The sequence below is a fragment of the Leptopilina boulardi genome, unplaced genomic scaffold (genome assembly GCF_019393585.1).
Source record: "Leptopilina boulardi isolate dan_hultmark-lab unplaced genomic scaffold, ZJU_Lbou_2.1 LbouV2_266, whole genome shotgun sequence".
Taxonomy (NCBI): domain Eukaryota; kingdom Metazoa; phylum Arthropoda; class Insecta; order Hymenoptera; family Figitidae; genus Leptopilina; species Leptopilina boulardi.
Window position 1 is genome coordinate 3,209,274 of NW_026137825.1, and position 15,910 is coordinate 3,225,183.

The 15,910-nt window shown below is 19.9% G+C and overlaps 2 protein-coding genes across 3 annotated transcripts in view; both read right to left on the bottom strand.

The window, feature by feature from the left end:
• Positions 1 to 15,910, bottom strand: part of LOC127281139 (thymidylate synthase) — a 191,096-nt gene that overhangs the window by 123,375 nt on the left and 51,811 nt on the right. The gene's annotated exons all lie outside the window — the stretch shown is intronic.
• On the bottom strand, positions 1,476 to 14,921 carry LOC127281119 (monocarboxylate transporter 9). Of its 2 annotated transcripts, XM_051304635.1 has the most exons (8): positions 14,469 to 14,921; positions 12,499 to 12,768; positions 12,085 to 12,341; positions 7,433 to 7,645; positions 6,950 to 7,076; positions 6,527 to 6,706; positions 5,591 to 6,156; positions 1,476 to 2,569 (listed from the first exon to the last, which is right to left on the bottom strand). In XM_051304635.1, the coding sequence occupies exons 3-8, from the start codon at positions 12,206 to 12,208 to the stop codon at positions 1,830 to 1,832; spliced, it is 1,950 nt and encodes a 649-aa protein (XP_051160592.1). In that variant the 5' UTR covers positions 12,209 to 12,341; positions 12,499 to 12,768; positions 14,469 to 14,921; the 3' UTR covers positions 1,476 to 1,829. The 2 variants fall into 2 exon arrangements, with proteins under 2 accessions (XP_051160592.1, XP_051160591.1); XM_051304634.1 differs by having other exon boundaries at positions 12,085 to 12,768.

Below are 15,910 nucleotides of genomic sequence, written 5' to 3' on the forward strand. Positions count from 1 at the left end.
TAGACTTGAAATAATTTTTTTCAAAAATTTTATGAAAATAAAATTATTTTTTTTTGTTTTAAAAAATGCATTTTCTCTTTTTTTGGGGGGGGGGGGTTTAAAAGAAAATTTTTGAACATATGAAAATTCTAGTGAGGCAGTGAGAGAAAAAACCTTATGGAGAAAAAATTATTTACAATTAATATCAAATAATTATTTCAGACTTAAAAAGTATATTTTAATATTTATACGTTTATATATTTATCCATTAATCACAATATTTCTCAGCTAATATAAAAATACACATTATTCCAAACACTATAAAGTTTATATATTTAATTAATATTCAATGAATATTAATTAAATTAATTATATAATATATATATATGTACAAATAACAAAAAAAAAATTATAACAAAAATATAATAATTAAAAAATAATTTCTTCTCAATAAGGTAGTATCAAAAATTCCCGCACTCGTTACGTTTTTTTTTTTTCTTCTTTTAATTTACATCGATTGCCATTTTGAAAAAGGGGTTTATTTTTTTTTTAGTTCGAAATTTGAAAAAATATACGCGCAAATACGTGTTTGTGTGTGTGTGTTTTGTCACTTAAGGACAAAAAATACAATACTACATGTAATTTGTTTTGTGTTTTGTAATTTACAAAATTGTAGATCACAGAAAACATGATCACATTATCCGTATAGTGAAAAAAAAAGAATCCCCAAAAATAATTGATTTTAAGTACGAAAAAAAAAGTGAGGGATTCTTTTTCTTTTTTTTTTATAAATAGGGCCATTTTTTGTTCACACTCGTCTCCCGAAAAATTTATACTCTCTCACACATGGTACAAATAATAATAATAATAATAAAAAAAAATTATTATCGTCTAGTTAAATATTGGATCACTCGTCCGAGGAATTTATTTTTTCTATTATACAAATTATTAAAAATTAGTTTTTTCTTCATATAAATAAATAATTACCAAGTATTTTAATTTTTTTTTTATATTTATTAAATTTAGAAAAAAACTAATTTTTTTAATTAAGAATTTTTTGTGACCCAATTTTTCAATCGAAAAAAAAATGTTCGATTTAAGGAAGACCTATTATTTTTGAATTAACGTATTTATATACTTATAAATTAACAATTAGAATTGTTCTATCAATAAAATACTAAATATTTCAATTATTATATATATAGGTATATAAATTGAGTATACGTATACATATATTTTTTTTGTTATTAATTCACATGCGATCATTTGGCGAAAAAAAAAAAAAATTTTACTCCATTATTTTGAATATATATTTTTTAATTAAAAAAAAAACATAAAAAAAATAATACTAATTTTTAATTATCGATCATTAAAATCGGATTTTTATTTCCATAATTTAGATTTTTTAGTAAAAAAAAAATCGTCAAAAAATTAATTTAATCGTCATAATTTTGTAAAATTAAATCTAATAAAAAATTTTTAATATTTATTTTAAAAATATTATAAAAACTATATAAAGAAAATTTAATCAAATGTAAAAAGAAATTTAATTCTACTATAAATTAAAATTATTTAATAATTCATTAAATATTTCGTCATTAATTACAAATAAAACTATTAATTGAAATTGTCGAATCATTATAAGTGTTAAAATTAATTTTCCTCTTTTAAAAAAAAATTTTTTTTGTTAATATTTTGTGATAAAAGTGGAGTTTTGTAATAGAATAATCTCCCGCCTAATTTTTTTTTTTTTCCCCCTAGAAATTAATATTCCCTAAAAATTCCAAAGAATTGGATCGAATTTTTTTGTTCGTTTTTTTTTCTTTTCGCAAAATTAAAAAATGGGAAATTTAACATTTTTCAAATTCCTGATCAGCTCGATTTGGTTTTCGTCGAATAAATGGAACAAAACCCCAAAGTGAGGCGCCGACAATTAATACAATACCAAGAACAGAAAATATAGGTCCAAGTGTTCCTATTCTCTCGTAAATTGAATTAACAATTGGTGGTCCAACTAATTGTACAACACCATTGACAAATAATGAAATTCCATAGGATGATGTTAATTTTTCTGTACCAAGCATATCGGCCATTATAACAGCAGTAATACCAACATAAATACCAGAAGCAAGACCAAATATACCACTGTAAATTGATAATATTATATAATTTGTCGCCGATGGTAATATTGTTAATGATATTCCCGATATTAATAGACCACCAACAAAATACCAATGTTTTGGCATTAAATTTTTATCAGACAACGCTGAACCACCAATACGACCAATTAAATCAAATACTGATACAATTGGTAATAATAGCATACCCTCATTTTTTGTATATTTTAAATCATTCGCATAATTTGGCAGTAAAATCACAAAATTTGTATAGCTCAATGCATTTGTTGAGTTTGAGATCAATATTACTAAATATAATGGATCCCTGAGTAGGCTAAAGTCAAAAAATTTTGTCTCTGGTTCTTTTATTGGTTTACCGGCTTTTTTCTCTGGTGATTTACGGAATGTACTTGATATTGCATTTAATGTTAATGTTGATGCATGCTCTGGATGTAGGGCTGACAATGTGCTTCCTGTAAGGAGAAAAAAAAAAAACGATTTGATGGCTGTTAATATTAACAGGCTTCGGATTGACTTTAAGATACAAAAAAAGTCGATTTTTTTTTTCATTTTAACAAAATTTAATTGATTAATCAATATTAAGCCCGTTTACATGTGTAAATAAATAAATAAATAAATTTCACTTTAAATAAATAATGTTATCAAATATTAAATTCATTTTATTAATTCTCTAACTAGAATAATTCTATAATGAATATTATCAAGAAAATTTTTATTTCAAATATTTTCAGAATCAGAACTAATTGTAAGAAAAATTTTCAAAATTTTATTTAAGTAGAACAAATTTAAAAAAAAAAAATTCTTAAAATTTCAATTTTTATAATTTTTTCAAGTCTGATTTAAGCAAAATTTATTCGAATTAAAAAATTTTTTTCATAGTTTTTAGTTTTTATGGACAAAAAAATATTTCAGACAATACTTAATCAAGTTTTACAGATTTTTTTAAATAAAATTTTTTTTTTAAATAATAATAATTTTGGAAGAGTTAAAAGTTGAAATTGTTAGAAATAATTGAATTTCAAAAGATTTTATTAATTTTCAGACAATAATTAAATTTTACAGATACTAAAAATAATTTATTAAATAATTTTGGATAACATTTTTGTAAATTAAGTAATTGAATATTCAAAGATTTATAATTGGGATTTTTGAAATTAATTTAACTTCAAGTGATTTTTAATTTAAAATTTTTTATGAATTTACAAAAAAAAATTTATTAGAAATTGCAGACTAAAATATAATAATTTGAAAACAATTTTTAAGTGAAAAATGGTTTCAGATAGTTGAATTTTCGAAGAATATTATAAAAATCATTAAAAAGTAATTTATTTTGAATTGAAAATTTTGAAAATTATTGATTTTGAATTGAAATTTTGGATAATAATTGAATTTTAGTTGATTTTGAATTGAAATTTGTAAAAATAATTAAATTTTAATTAATTTTGAAATTAAATTTTGGTTGATTTTGAATTAAAAATTGTGAAAATAATTTATTTTAAATTTAAATTTGAGAAATAATTGAATTTCAATTGATATTTTTGAAAATAATTAAATTTTAGTTGATATTGAATTGAAAATTTTAAATATAATTGATTTCAAATCGAAAATTTTGAAAATAATTGAATTACAATTTAATTGCAATTGAAATTTTGGAAAATAATTGAATTTTAGTTGATTTTGAATTGAAATTTGTAAAAATAATTAAATTTTAATTAATTTTGAAATTAAATTTTGGTTGATTTTGAATTAAAAATTGTGAAAATAATTTATTTTAAATTTAAATTTGAGAAATAATTGAATTTCAATTGATATTTTTGAAAATAATTAAATTTTAGTTGATATTGAATTGAAAATTTTAAATATAATTAATGTTAAATTGAAAATTTTGAAAATAATTGATTTGCATTTGAATTTCAATTGAAATTTTGGAAAATAATTGAATTTTAGTTAATTTGAAATTAAAATTTTTTAAATAATTTTATTTCAATTAAAATTTTGGAAAATAATTTAATTTCAGTTAATTTTAAATTGAAATTTGTAAAAATAATTCAATTTTGATTGATTTAGAAATTAAATTTTTGAAAATATTTCAATTTTGGTCGATTTTGAATTGAAAATTTTGAAAATAATTGATTTTAAATTGAAATTTGAAAAATAATTGAATTTAAGATGATTCTGAATTTCAAATTTTTAAAATAATTGAATTGCAATTAAATTTCAATTGAAATTTTGGAAAATAAATGAATTTTTAGTGGCTTTGAATTGAAAATATTAATAACAATTGAATTTCAATTGAAATTTATGAAAATAATTAAATTTTAGTTGATAATGAATTGAAAATTTTAAAAATAATTGATTTTAAATTGAAAATTTTGAAATGAAATTTTTGAAAATATTTCAATTTTGGTTGATTTTGAATTGAAAATTTTGATAATAATTTTTTTTAAATTGAAATTTGAAAAATAATTGAATTTAAGATGATTTTGAATTTAAAATTTTTAAAATAATTGAATTGCAATTAAATTTCAATTGAAATTTTGTAAAATAAATGATTTTTAGTTAATTTTGAATTGAAATTCTTGTAAATAATTTAATTTTAATTGAAATTTTGAAAAATAATTTAATTTTAGTTGATTTTAAATTGAAATTTGTAAATATAATTCAATTTTAATTGATTTTGAAATAAAATTTTTGAAAATAATTCAATTTTAGTTGATTTTGAATTTAAAATTTTGAAAATAATTGATTTTAAATTGAAATTCGAGAAATAATTGAATTTCAATTGATATTTTTAAAAATAATTAAATTTTAGTTGATTTTGAATATAATTGAAATTCAATTGAAATTTTTGTAAAATAATTGAATTTTAAAAAATTGTATTAAATTTCAGACAATAATTATAATAAGAGAAATTTTTAATCATTTTTGTTAATGAAGAATTTATTAAAAATCACATTAAAAAAAAATTGAATTCCAAAAATTTTTTAATTTTGTAAATTGCTTTAAGATAATTAAATTTTTAAAGAATATTATAAAAATCATTAAAAATAATTGAAATTTTCTTTGCAAATAATTAAATTTCAAGTGATTTTGAATTAAAAATTTTTTTGGTAATTTTATTTGCTAACTTTTTTTTTTTAATTATAAACAATTATTAAATTTCATAAAAATTTGAATTGAAAAATAGTTTAAGATAATTGAATTTCATTAAAATTATTAAAAATAATTAATTTAGTAAAGAATTTTAATTAAAAATTTGTTAAATAATTGAAATAAAGAAGATCTGAAGAAGATCTGCATTCGTATAGTAAAGAAACGTATTTTGTTTAAAAATTTTGTAAACAAAAAAATGTATAAAAAAAGTCTAAAAAGTCGCCTTTTTATTAAAATAAATCGAAAAAAGTCGGAAAAAGTCGTATAATCCGAGGCCTGTATTAAATTAAAGAAAAAAATGATTCATTAAAAATATTTACCATGATAAGGTGTGCTGACATAATGAAAAGACGATGAACTCGGTGATTTTGGTGGTTGTCCAGTACGTCGTCTTATTGTTCTTTCGGGTACAACATGTAATGCCGGTGTACTATGCATTTGACCAGTAATTTCTCTTGCACTTGGCGTTGGCATACTAATTTTTCTCATTCTACCTTGAACAGGTGAATTTTTATAATTTTCAAGAGCAACACTCGAGGCACTCTTTGGAACAAATGGCGTTGCTGCATTATTTCCTTTGGTTTTTGAATTATTTGAATTATTAGCGACAATTAAATGATGATTTTTTACTTTATCATCATCATCAGGACTTGTTACTGTTATTGTTGTTGTTCCAATATGATTTTCTCCAACATCTTCATTTTCTTCAACTTCCTCCTCGCCTTCCTCTTCAACAACTTCATCATCATTATCATCATCATCATCGTCATTATTTTCCTCGCATGTTGTCACTTTTGCTGGTATCAAATGATTTTCCACTGGCTCATAAAGAAGACCACTTGCCCATACATTTAACATTATTGCACCCATTATTAAAACAGACCCTCTGAAAAATTTTGAAATTATTTATTATTTTCTACATAATTGAAATTAAATTTAAAAATTTTTCTATTTTTAAAAGAATCGGTATAAATTCTCTTGATTTGAGAATTTTGATTAAATTATCCGTAGCTATTTAAAAAAAAAAAATTAATTTCAACAAAATGGAAATTATGAAATAAAATTTAATAAATTAATTAAAAATATTTCGAGTTAATTTGCAAAATTTTTTTTAATAAAATAAACCCGACTGTATTTAAAGAAAGAAATATACTTTCAAAGATATTTGGATCTTTTTTTTTGGGGAAAAAAGAAAGTTAAAAATTTAAGTTAATTTGTTTTAAAAAAAATTTGAGTTATGCTAAAAAAAATTTCACCTGTATCCGTATTCGTGCAGTAGAAACCTGAGAAGTGGGGGAAGAATAATTGAACCTATGGCACTTCCAGAAATGCAGAGGCCATTCGCGAGGCCTCGTTTCCTTACAAAGTATGAGGTCACGATATAAACAGTTGGTGGAAAGGCCAAACCTGCGCCAGCACCAACAAGAAGTCCATAACTAAAATCGAAAATAAAATTAAATTAATTTATAATTAATTAATAATAATTTCCGTATTCATTAATTAATAATAATAAATATAATAATAATAATAATATAATTAAATAATTAACTATAATTAAAAATTATTTTAAATTAATTCACGTTTTTTAATATCGGGAAAAATTTGAAAAAATTTTACAAATAATGCAAAATTTGTATTTGAAAAAAAAAATTATTTGAAATAATTTCAAAATAACGAACCTGACATAGAGAAATGAAACTGAATTGGCGAAAAAGCTCAACATCATTCCAACAGCAGCTAAAGTTCCACCAATTAATGTGACTGTTCGATATGAATACTTGACAGAAAGTATACTTGATAAAGGGCCTGTAAAAAAAATTAGATTAAAATAAAATTTTTTTTTTAAACATATTTTTTTTTCAAAACAAAATTCAAATATTGAATAATTACCACAAATTTTTAAGAAATATAAGAAAATAATTAATTAAGTCTGACAAAAAAAAAAATTAGAAATTCGATAAATTTTTAGTAAAAATGTAAATTCTACTACGTAAAAATTATTAAATAGCAAAATTAATTGAATAAAAAATTTAGTCAAATGAAAATTTAATTAAAAAGGGACATTTTTTTTTATTATTGGATTAATTAGTAAAGTATTGAATTAATTTTATAGTATATATGAGTCGAGAGGAAAAAAAAGGAAATTTTTTTTTTTTTTTTACCTAAAGAACTATAAAGAAAGTAACAAAGCGCTGGAATCCATGAAGCTTCTGATGGTGTTGTACTAAAAACCTCAAGATAAACGACAAATAAAACTCCAAATGATTTAACTGTGCCAGGAATTAAAAGATTTACCATCACCGCTGCTAAGAGTACAAACCAACCCCAACCGCCATCCGGTGGTACCATTTCACCCTGATTTTTTCCATTTGCAACTGAAAATGAAAATTTCATACATTAATTTTTCTATAGTTATTTAAAATATTTTTTTTTCTACAAAATTAAAATTTTTTTTTTCAAATTATTTATTCGAAATTTTAGTAGGAAAAATATTTGGAAAATTAAATTTAAAAACAATTAATTGTAATTAATATGAAAAATATAGGTACTAAAATAATTACTATTTAATTTTAATTGATAATTAATAATACGAATTTAAATTGATAATTATTAAAATTATTTTCCAAAAAAAAATTCTAAATATATTTTCTTACTAAATTATTTTTAAAAAATCAATTAAAAAATACTATAATCCAGGGCAGTTAAAAATATTTCGTTTTCTGTTTATAGAAAAATTGAATTGATATATATTTTCGTATATTAGGGAATTAAAAATACTTGATCTGAAAAAATATAGAAACTCCAATAATCCTTGAAAAAAGAAAAAATGAAAATTTTTTGCAATATTACACTTATATTTAGTTGTAAGTCATTTATAATAATAGTTCAACGTACTAAAGGCATTTTCCATCAGTTTACTTTTACAATTATTGTTATATACACATAATATGATTCATTCAGTTTGTATATACGCAAAGTCCTTGATTAATTTGATCTATATCATATAAATGAACAAAGAGTGGTTTCATGAACTCTAATTTAAAACTAACTCCCTTGCTCTAATTGGCGAGATCGTGGATGGTTAATTTGTTTCGAGACACATTTAAATTCACTTTAATTGAACCTGTGTGTGTGTGTGTCTGTTTGTCATAATAGAATTCTACTCTCAATACAAAAGCTATTGTGACTCTTTTTTTCCTGGTTTTATTCCCCGAAATTTTATTATTATTTATTTTAATTAGGTTTTCCATTTTTTTATTTAAAATTATTTTTAATTAATATTTAATTGTTTTTATTAACTAAATTCAATTTAATTATATAACAAAATAATAAAAATAACAATAATAATAATAATCGTAATAAACAAAAAATATTTTTTAAATACTAAAAAATAAAATTAATTATTTTGATGTAGAATTTTCTAATACATAAATATTTTAAAAATTTAATTTTTTGTATTGAAAATATATTTACTATAATGTGCGCGTTTTTAATTATAAGGAAAAAAATGTATTCAGAATAATTATTTTTGTAATTATTTTAATCGTCTTTTAACTTGAGGTAGATGCGTGTGTTTATTAGAAATTATTATCAGTTATATCTAGAAGGAAAAGTTACTTAAAAAAATCATAATGGTCATTATTATAAAAAAAAAAAAGAAAAAAAAATGCAAGATAAAAAAAAACTTGGTCAAATTTAATTTTTATATGATGCAATTAACAAAAAAAGGTATTTTCCTTATTCTCACATAAAAAAAAAAAAAAATGTTATACTAAAAATTCATGTTTATAAATTAGAATTTTATTGATTTTAAATTATGAATTATAAATTAAAAATTAAAAATTAAATAATTACACTAATTATTTTCTAATTTATTTATTTAAATAATTATAATTTTTGAAATTTTCACATTTTTTTTTTATGATTCTTGATTTTCAACAGTAAAATGTTCATTTTCATTGAAAAATTTATCTTTGAAACAAATAAAAAATAATCCAAAACTACAAATGAGAATTTTTAGAAATGGATTTATAAAATTTAATGCAAAAATCCATAAACAAATGCTAATTTCATGATAAATTTCTCTTGTGATATTAAAAATGATTAATGCAATAAGGCAAAAAGCAATAAATTTCAAAATTGAAATTCCAATTTTTTTACAATATTCTCGTTTACTTGTGAATTGTTTTGTAATTGAATTAAATGAAATTTCTTTTTTTTCATTATTTAAACAACAATTTGAAGTCAATAATAATTTTTGATACTGTTGTAGACAATCAGAACAAACACGAGGCATTTTTTTTGTAACTAAAAAAAATTATTTGCTAAAATTTTATACATCGTTGAGAAATTTTTCTTGTGGATTTATGAAATTTTTTTCCCAAAAATTTTAGACCATTTTTGCTTTTTTTTTAACTACTCCGGAAAAAAATCGTTATCATCTTATTTGTAAGAAAGAAACAATTTTTCGAAAAAGTTAAATTTGGCTACTTCATTTTTGTGTTTTTTTTCGGTTTGCCTGTAAGGAAATGATAATTAAATATTTTCCACATTATGAGAATTCATAAAAAATGTGATAAAAAGATAATTTGGAAAAAATAATCGTAAAATTTTAATAGTAAATTTGTTTATAAAGAATAAAATTTACATTGGAATGATAATAACCTTATAATTACAAATTTAATGACATGTTGTGATATTTTTAAAACGCTTTTTAATTTCCGTTAGAATTTATTTTTCATTCAATGAATTCCTCGTGTCAATTATAGGATATATATGTAATTAAGAATATCAAATATGCATTTTTTGAAAAAAAGAAATTTATATAACATCTTGGAAATTTTATATTATTATTTATTATTTTTCATATTGACTGTCATAAGACAATGAAAAAAAAAAAAACAAAAGATTTTATATAATTCTTTATATTATTTTTTTGTTATAAATTTTATAATTAAAACTTAACTTTTTTTTTTGCAAAAATAATTGCTGTTACAACTTCGATATTTTTAATAATAAAAATAAATATTTTTTATTATATATTTTATTTATAAAAATATTTTTCAATTTTTTTTTTTACTTAACATAAAAGAAATCATTTATTTTTCTAGTTGATTTTTCAAAATTGCAAAAAAGCAAAGAAATTTAATTTTCAATTTTTTTATCTAATTGTCCTCGTTATGAGAATTATTTTAAAAAACAAAAATCAGATTACTTTTCTCTCTTTATCAAACGAACATATCGTGAATCAGTGTGTAGTATAGCATTTATATTGTAAAAAAAAGACAATTCGTTCCACTCTAGTAATAGTTGAAATGAACCGGAGGGAACTAGAGAAAACGAGTAACCTGTGAAATAAACTTCAATAATATATATTTATTGAAAACTAGTTTATCCTGTAGAAATAATATAATTCGGAAATTTAAATAATAGTTACTCAAAAAAAAAAAATAATTGACACGAAGAAAAATTGAACTAAATTTTTAAAAATTAAATTTTAAATTTATTTTCATAGAAATTTATTTATTTAACAATATAATTAAAAAATAATTAGTTAATTATATTGAATAAAAATTTAATATTTTAATTGTTATCTTTATATTACAAAAGTGATAAAACTTTTTTTTTTTTTTTTTTTCTTGTGCAGAGAAAATATTTTGCAAGTCATGTATAATTCGATCATCTACGGATACGAAGTGTGAAGATAAAGGGGGCGCGTTTAGAAGATATTTTATTATATAACAATCGCGTGAAACTAATACTTTTTGGTACTGAGATAAAAAAAAAAAAATTGTTGAATACGAAAAAAAAATTTGCAGTCTCTCAGATTAAATCTCTCTGGAATAATTTTTAATAAATATGCAAAAAGATGAAAAAAAAATTGCAATTCAAAAAAGTAAAATAAAATAAAAAAATAAAATATATATTAATAAATTTTTTTACAATTTTAAATGATTAAATTTGGTAAATAAATTATTAAATTAAATTAAATTTGGTAAATAAATTATTAAATTAAATTAAATTTGGTAAATAAATATTTTTATAAATAAATTTTTTTTCCGGTTAATTAATTTCAATATTCCCTTATTAAGATAATTTTTAACTGTCAGGAAGTTTTAACAAAGGCTTAACTTTGTCTTTGTGTCAATATTGTGAGTTTATATATATGGCATTATAAAAAATTATTTGCTCCAGTGATAAATATTTTCCAATTACAAAAAAAAACTTTACTTTTTTGAAAAATTAAAGTAGAATATTTTCTTTTCAATTTATTAAAAATTTTTAAAAAAACTGTTTTTTTTATTATAAGAAGCAAAAAATATCAGATAAAACTTTTATTATCGTGAAATATAATTATAGGTAGTTACTAGAGTTTCAAATAAATGATAATTATCATTAAGAAAGAACAATATTGACAAAGTGTATATAGAATTACAGCTACTTTTGGCTCTCTTTCTACTTGATTAAATTTAGATTCATTTTACTTAAAATACACGTGGCAAGTGTGCGAACGTATATATATATGTGAGTCAACGTCCATTCACTCCTTCTGAATATCAAAGACAGCGAGTCGCCATTTCCGATAATAATAGCTTGAAATAAATATAAGTATTATATATCTTTTTGATGTCGAGCTCCGCTTTTGAGTTTAAGACAAGATTTTCAAAAATAAATTAAATTTAGTTTATAAATATCAAATGAAGATTTTCCCCTTAAAAAAAGAAAGATTCATTGCCTTAAGGCGATTGGTTTAGTTAAAATTACAAAGAATTTTTTTTTATAAATTTTTTTGTAGGCAAAAAAAGAAACTCACCTTTTTGATTTCTATGATAATTTTTGCCTCCATTCTTTGCAATTAATTTGTACTCTCCCTTTTTGTCTCTATCGCTCTTGAACTTGATATTAATTCCATTATCGTGATCCTTATCCTGCTGCATGATGAATTTAGCCCCTCTTGGCTATATTGCACTTAAAAAAAAAAAGAAAAAAAAAACTATTTCTATTGCACAGCAATTCGTTTTGCCGAGATGACGATCTCTTTCTTCTCGTGTTTTTCTTATCTCTCGCTCACTGCATTCCAGAGTTTAAGTATTTCAAAAAAAATAAAAAAAAAAAAAAAAAATTAAAATAAAATAAAGAAAATGCTCAACAAGAAATAATTTGATGAGAATATGAAAAATAATAATATAAAATAAAAATCAATCTAGAAATTAAAAATGGACTAGACTTTTTTTTCTTCTTTTTTTTGCTTTCTAATTTTGTGGTCAATGTTGAAAATATTTAAATTCGGAAGTGATGTCTTCCTCGTTTGCACTTTCGGACGATTTCATAGATTCCAATGTGCCACTGCCGGAACTTCTCCAATGAGAAGTGCTCCCAATTTCCCCTTGGTCAACTGAATTCTGTGATCCGTACATAGACCTTTTTTCAAATTGTCAAATTCGTTTACAGTAGAAGATTGGGAAAAATGTTTTATTTTTTTTCGCCGGGCGTCAATCTGTTTAAAAAAAGAAATTATATTATTATTTTTGCTAGACAATTTTTTATTTTTATTACTTTTTATTTATTTATTTATTTCTTTTTTTTATCTAAATGGAAATTTAAATATTCTTAAAAAAATATATTCCATAGAAATATTTTTTAATTTTTAATAATTTTAGAAAATTCTTTTATGAAATATAAAAAAAAAATAGTTTTTATTATTATTTTATTTATTATATTATTTTTATCAATAAAAAATTTTTTATAATTCCAAAAAAAAATATTCTTTCAATATTCAATAATAATATTCCTGTTAATGTTATTAAAAAAAATATTCCAAAATATTTTTTTAATACTCTTGCAATATTCCACAATAATATTCCTGCGTAATATTACTACAATTATTTCACAAGAATATTCTCGAATATTCTCTAATATTCCCGAATATATTCTTTTAACATTCCCTTAATATTCCAAAATAATATATATATTTTTTTTTAATATTTCCCTCTAATATTTATACAAATATTCTCCAAACAAAAATTTTTTTATTCCTTACAAATATTTTTATAATAAACATTTTTTTTAATAATATTCCACAGAATTTCCTCCTAATATTCCACAATATTTTCTATTTTACGAAAATATTAAATATTCAAAAAATATAATTTTTTTAATATTTAATATAATAAAATATTCAAAAAATATAATTTTTTTAATATTTAATATAATAATATTTCAACAAAATATTCAAGAATAATATATTCCTTTAATATTCCACAAATATATTTTAGAAAAATATTCTTAAAAATATTTTATGAAAATATTTCAGAAATACATTAATATTTTAATAATATTTTATCTTTGTTGGAAATTTCCTTATTAATATTTTTCAAAATATAGTATAAGAATAATCCTAAAATATTCCATAATTTTTTGTAATATTTTTTATAAAAAAATATTTCCGAATAAAAAGAATATTTAGAAAAAAAATTATTTGTAAATAAAATATTTAATACAAAATTTTTATTATTAATTTAATAATAATAAAAATAGTAGTAATAATAATAATAATAATAATAATAATAAAAATAGTAATAATAATAAAAATAGTAATAATAATAAAAATAATAATAATAATAAAAATAGTAATAATAATAACAATAATAATAAAAATATAGAATAAAATAACAAAAACCAAATATTAATTAATAAAAATAGTAATAATAATAATAATAACAATAATAATAAAAATATAGAATAAAATAACAAAAATCAAATATTAATTAATAAAAATGGAAATAAATACAAAAAAAAAAATAAATTAAATTAAAAGCAAAAAAAATTTACATAAAAAATAATAAAGAAAATTAAATAAATTTGCGAGAATTTAAATTTCCCGCTTGAATTTTTGGAATATTGAGGGTAGCAAATCAGAAAGTTGAATCGTTTTCATAAATTTCCTCCATTCTGTATTAAAATTACCTCAACATTTTGGCTTTGTGCCAAAATATATATTATTTTTCTTTTTTTTACTTTTCTTTAATTTATTATTTTCCTTTATAATTCTATCATCTTTGCACCAATTCAATAATAACGGAAGTACGTCAATTTCTTTTCCACCTACTTCCGTTTATTATCCTCTTTGTTTAAAAAAAAAAAAAAAAAAAAATCTTTCACAAAATAAAGTATTGCAGTGTATGAAAATAAACTCACCGTTTTATTTTTGAAAAATTCCACACATTTCACACGCACACTATGTATATATGTATATTGTTATGAGCTTTTTCACCCCAAAAGACAAAAAAATTGACAATCGTTTTATGAAAAATTGGCAACTAGTTTTATTTTTAATTATTTCAGTTGGAATTTAATCATCGATCAGCTGTTTTGTGCAAACACTGGTTGGCATTTATTAATGGCGATTTCTCTTTAATAATTGAATAATTTGTATTGTTGTATATATATATATATTTTTTTTTTGTTTGCGTTTTTTTTAATTCACTTATTTAAAGAGGCACTAAGTTTTTTTTTTTTTTTTTTTTTTTTAATAATAATAATTAGCGTGAAATTTACAAAGACTAGAATTATAGAAATACGAGCACTAATATAGATGTATATATATATATGATTGATTTGAAAAAAAAAATGAAATTGTGAATTATTATTATTATATATAAAAAATCACATTTATAAACATGTTTGGTTGAGCGTCGCGCACTAACTGACGAGCCGATCAGCTGTGACAATGAAAGAGAGGCGTCAGTGGCGTGCAACCATTTCACTCTTTTCTTTCTCTCTCTCTCTCTCTCTCGCTCTCTCTAACATATACTATAAATTCAATTCGTCTTTTTCGATTAAAATACGATTTAAAAACTTTCCATGGACAAATGGGCCGATCATCGTATGTTCTACACGTAATTAGAAACGTATTTTCTATAATCTCGCTCATTTATTCATTGTCAAGGTTCATTATGTAAATTTCAATTTTTACGTAAAGAAAATTATAAATATAATTTTCTCGTAAATGAAAACTTTTTTTTTTTTGTCCAAAAATTTAAAATATAAAAAAATTTTTTGTCATTTTTTTTATTCACATAATTTTGAAAATTAAAAAAAATAATATTTAATATTAGATACAGATTTAATTATTTATTTTTTCATTGAATAATTAAAATTATTGGATTAATTAATAATTAATAAATTATAATTATTAATTAATAATAATAATTATTATTATTAATTAATAATAAAATAAATTAATAAAAATAATAATAAATAAAAATAATTAATAAAATAAATAATAATAATTAAAATTATTGGATTAATTAATAATTAATAAATTATTAATTAATAATAATAATAATTATTCTTAATTAATAATAATAATTATTATTATATTCATTGGAAAAATAAATAATTAAATATCAGTATCTAATATCAATCTATGATTTTACAATATTTTTAAAATATATAAAAATTTTATTAAAATGACGAAACAATTTTTTTTTTTTAAAGGGAGAGAAGTTTCGTTGAAATTTTTTTAATTTATTGTTTATTACAATATTAAAATGCTTTCCATGACATTCATATAAAGTCGTTTAAAACTGTTGTTTTCCTTCTAAAAATAACGAAAGTTCAAAAAAAAAAAAACAAAA

Bases quoted from the DNA above. Each gene is read 5' to 3' on its own strand.
- LOC127281119 (XM_051304635.1), bottom strand. From the start codon at position 12,208: ATGCAGCAGGATAAGGATCACGATAATGGAATTAATATCAAGTTCAAG. The intron at 7,646-12,084 runs GTGAGTTTCTTT...TTTCATTTTCAG, and splicing joins TTATCATAGAAATCAAAAAG to TTGCAAATGGAAAAAATCAG. The intron at 2,570-5,590 runs GTAAATATTTTT...TTCTCCTTACAG, and splicing joins TGTCAGCACACCTTATCATG to GAAGCACATTGTCAGCCCTA.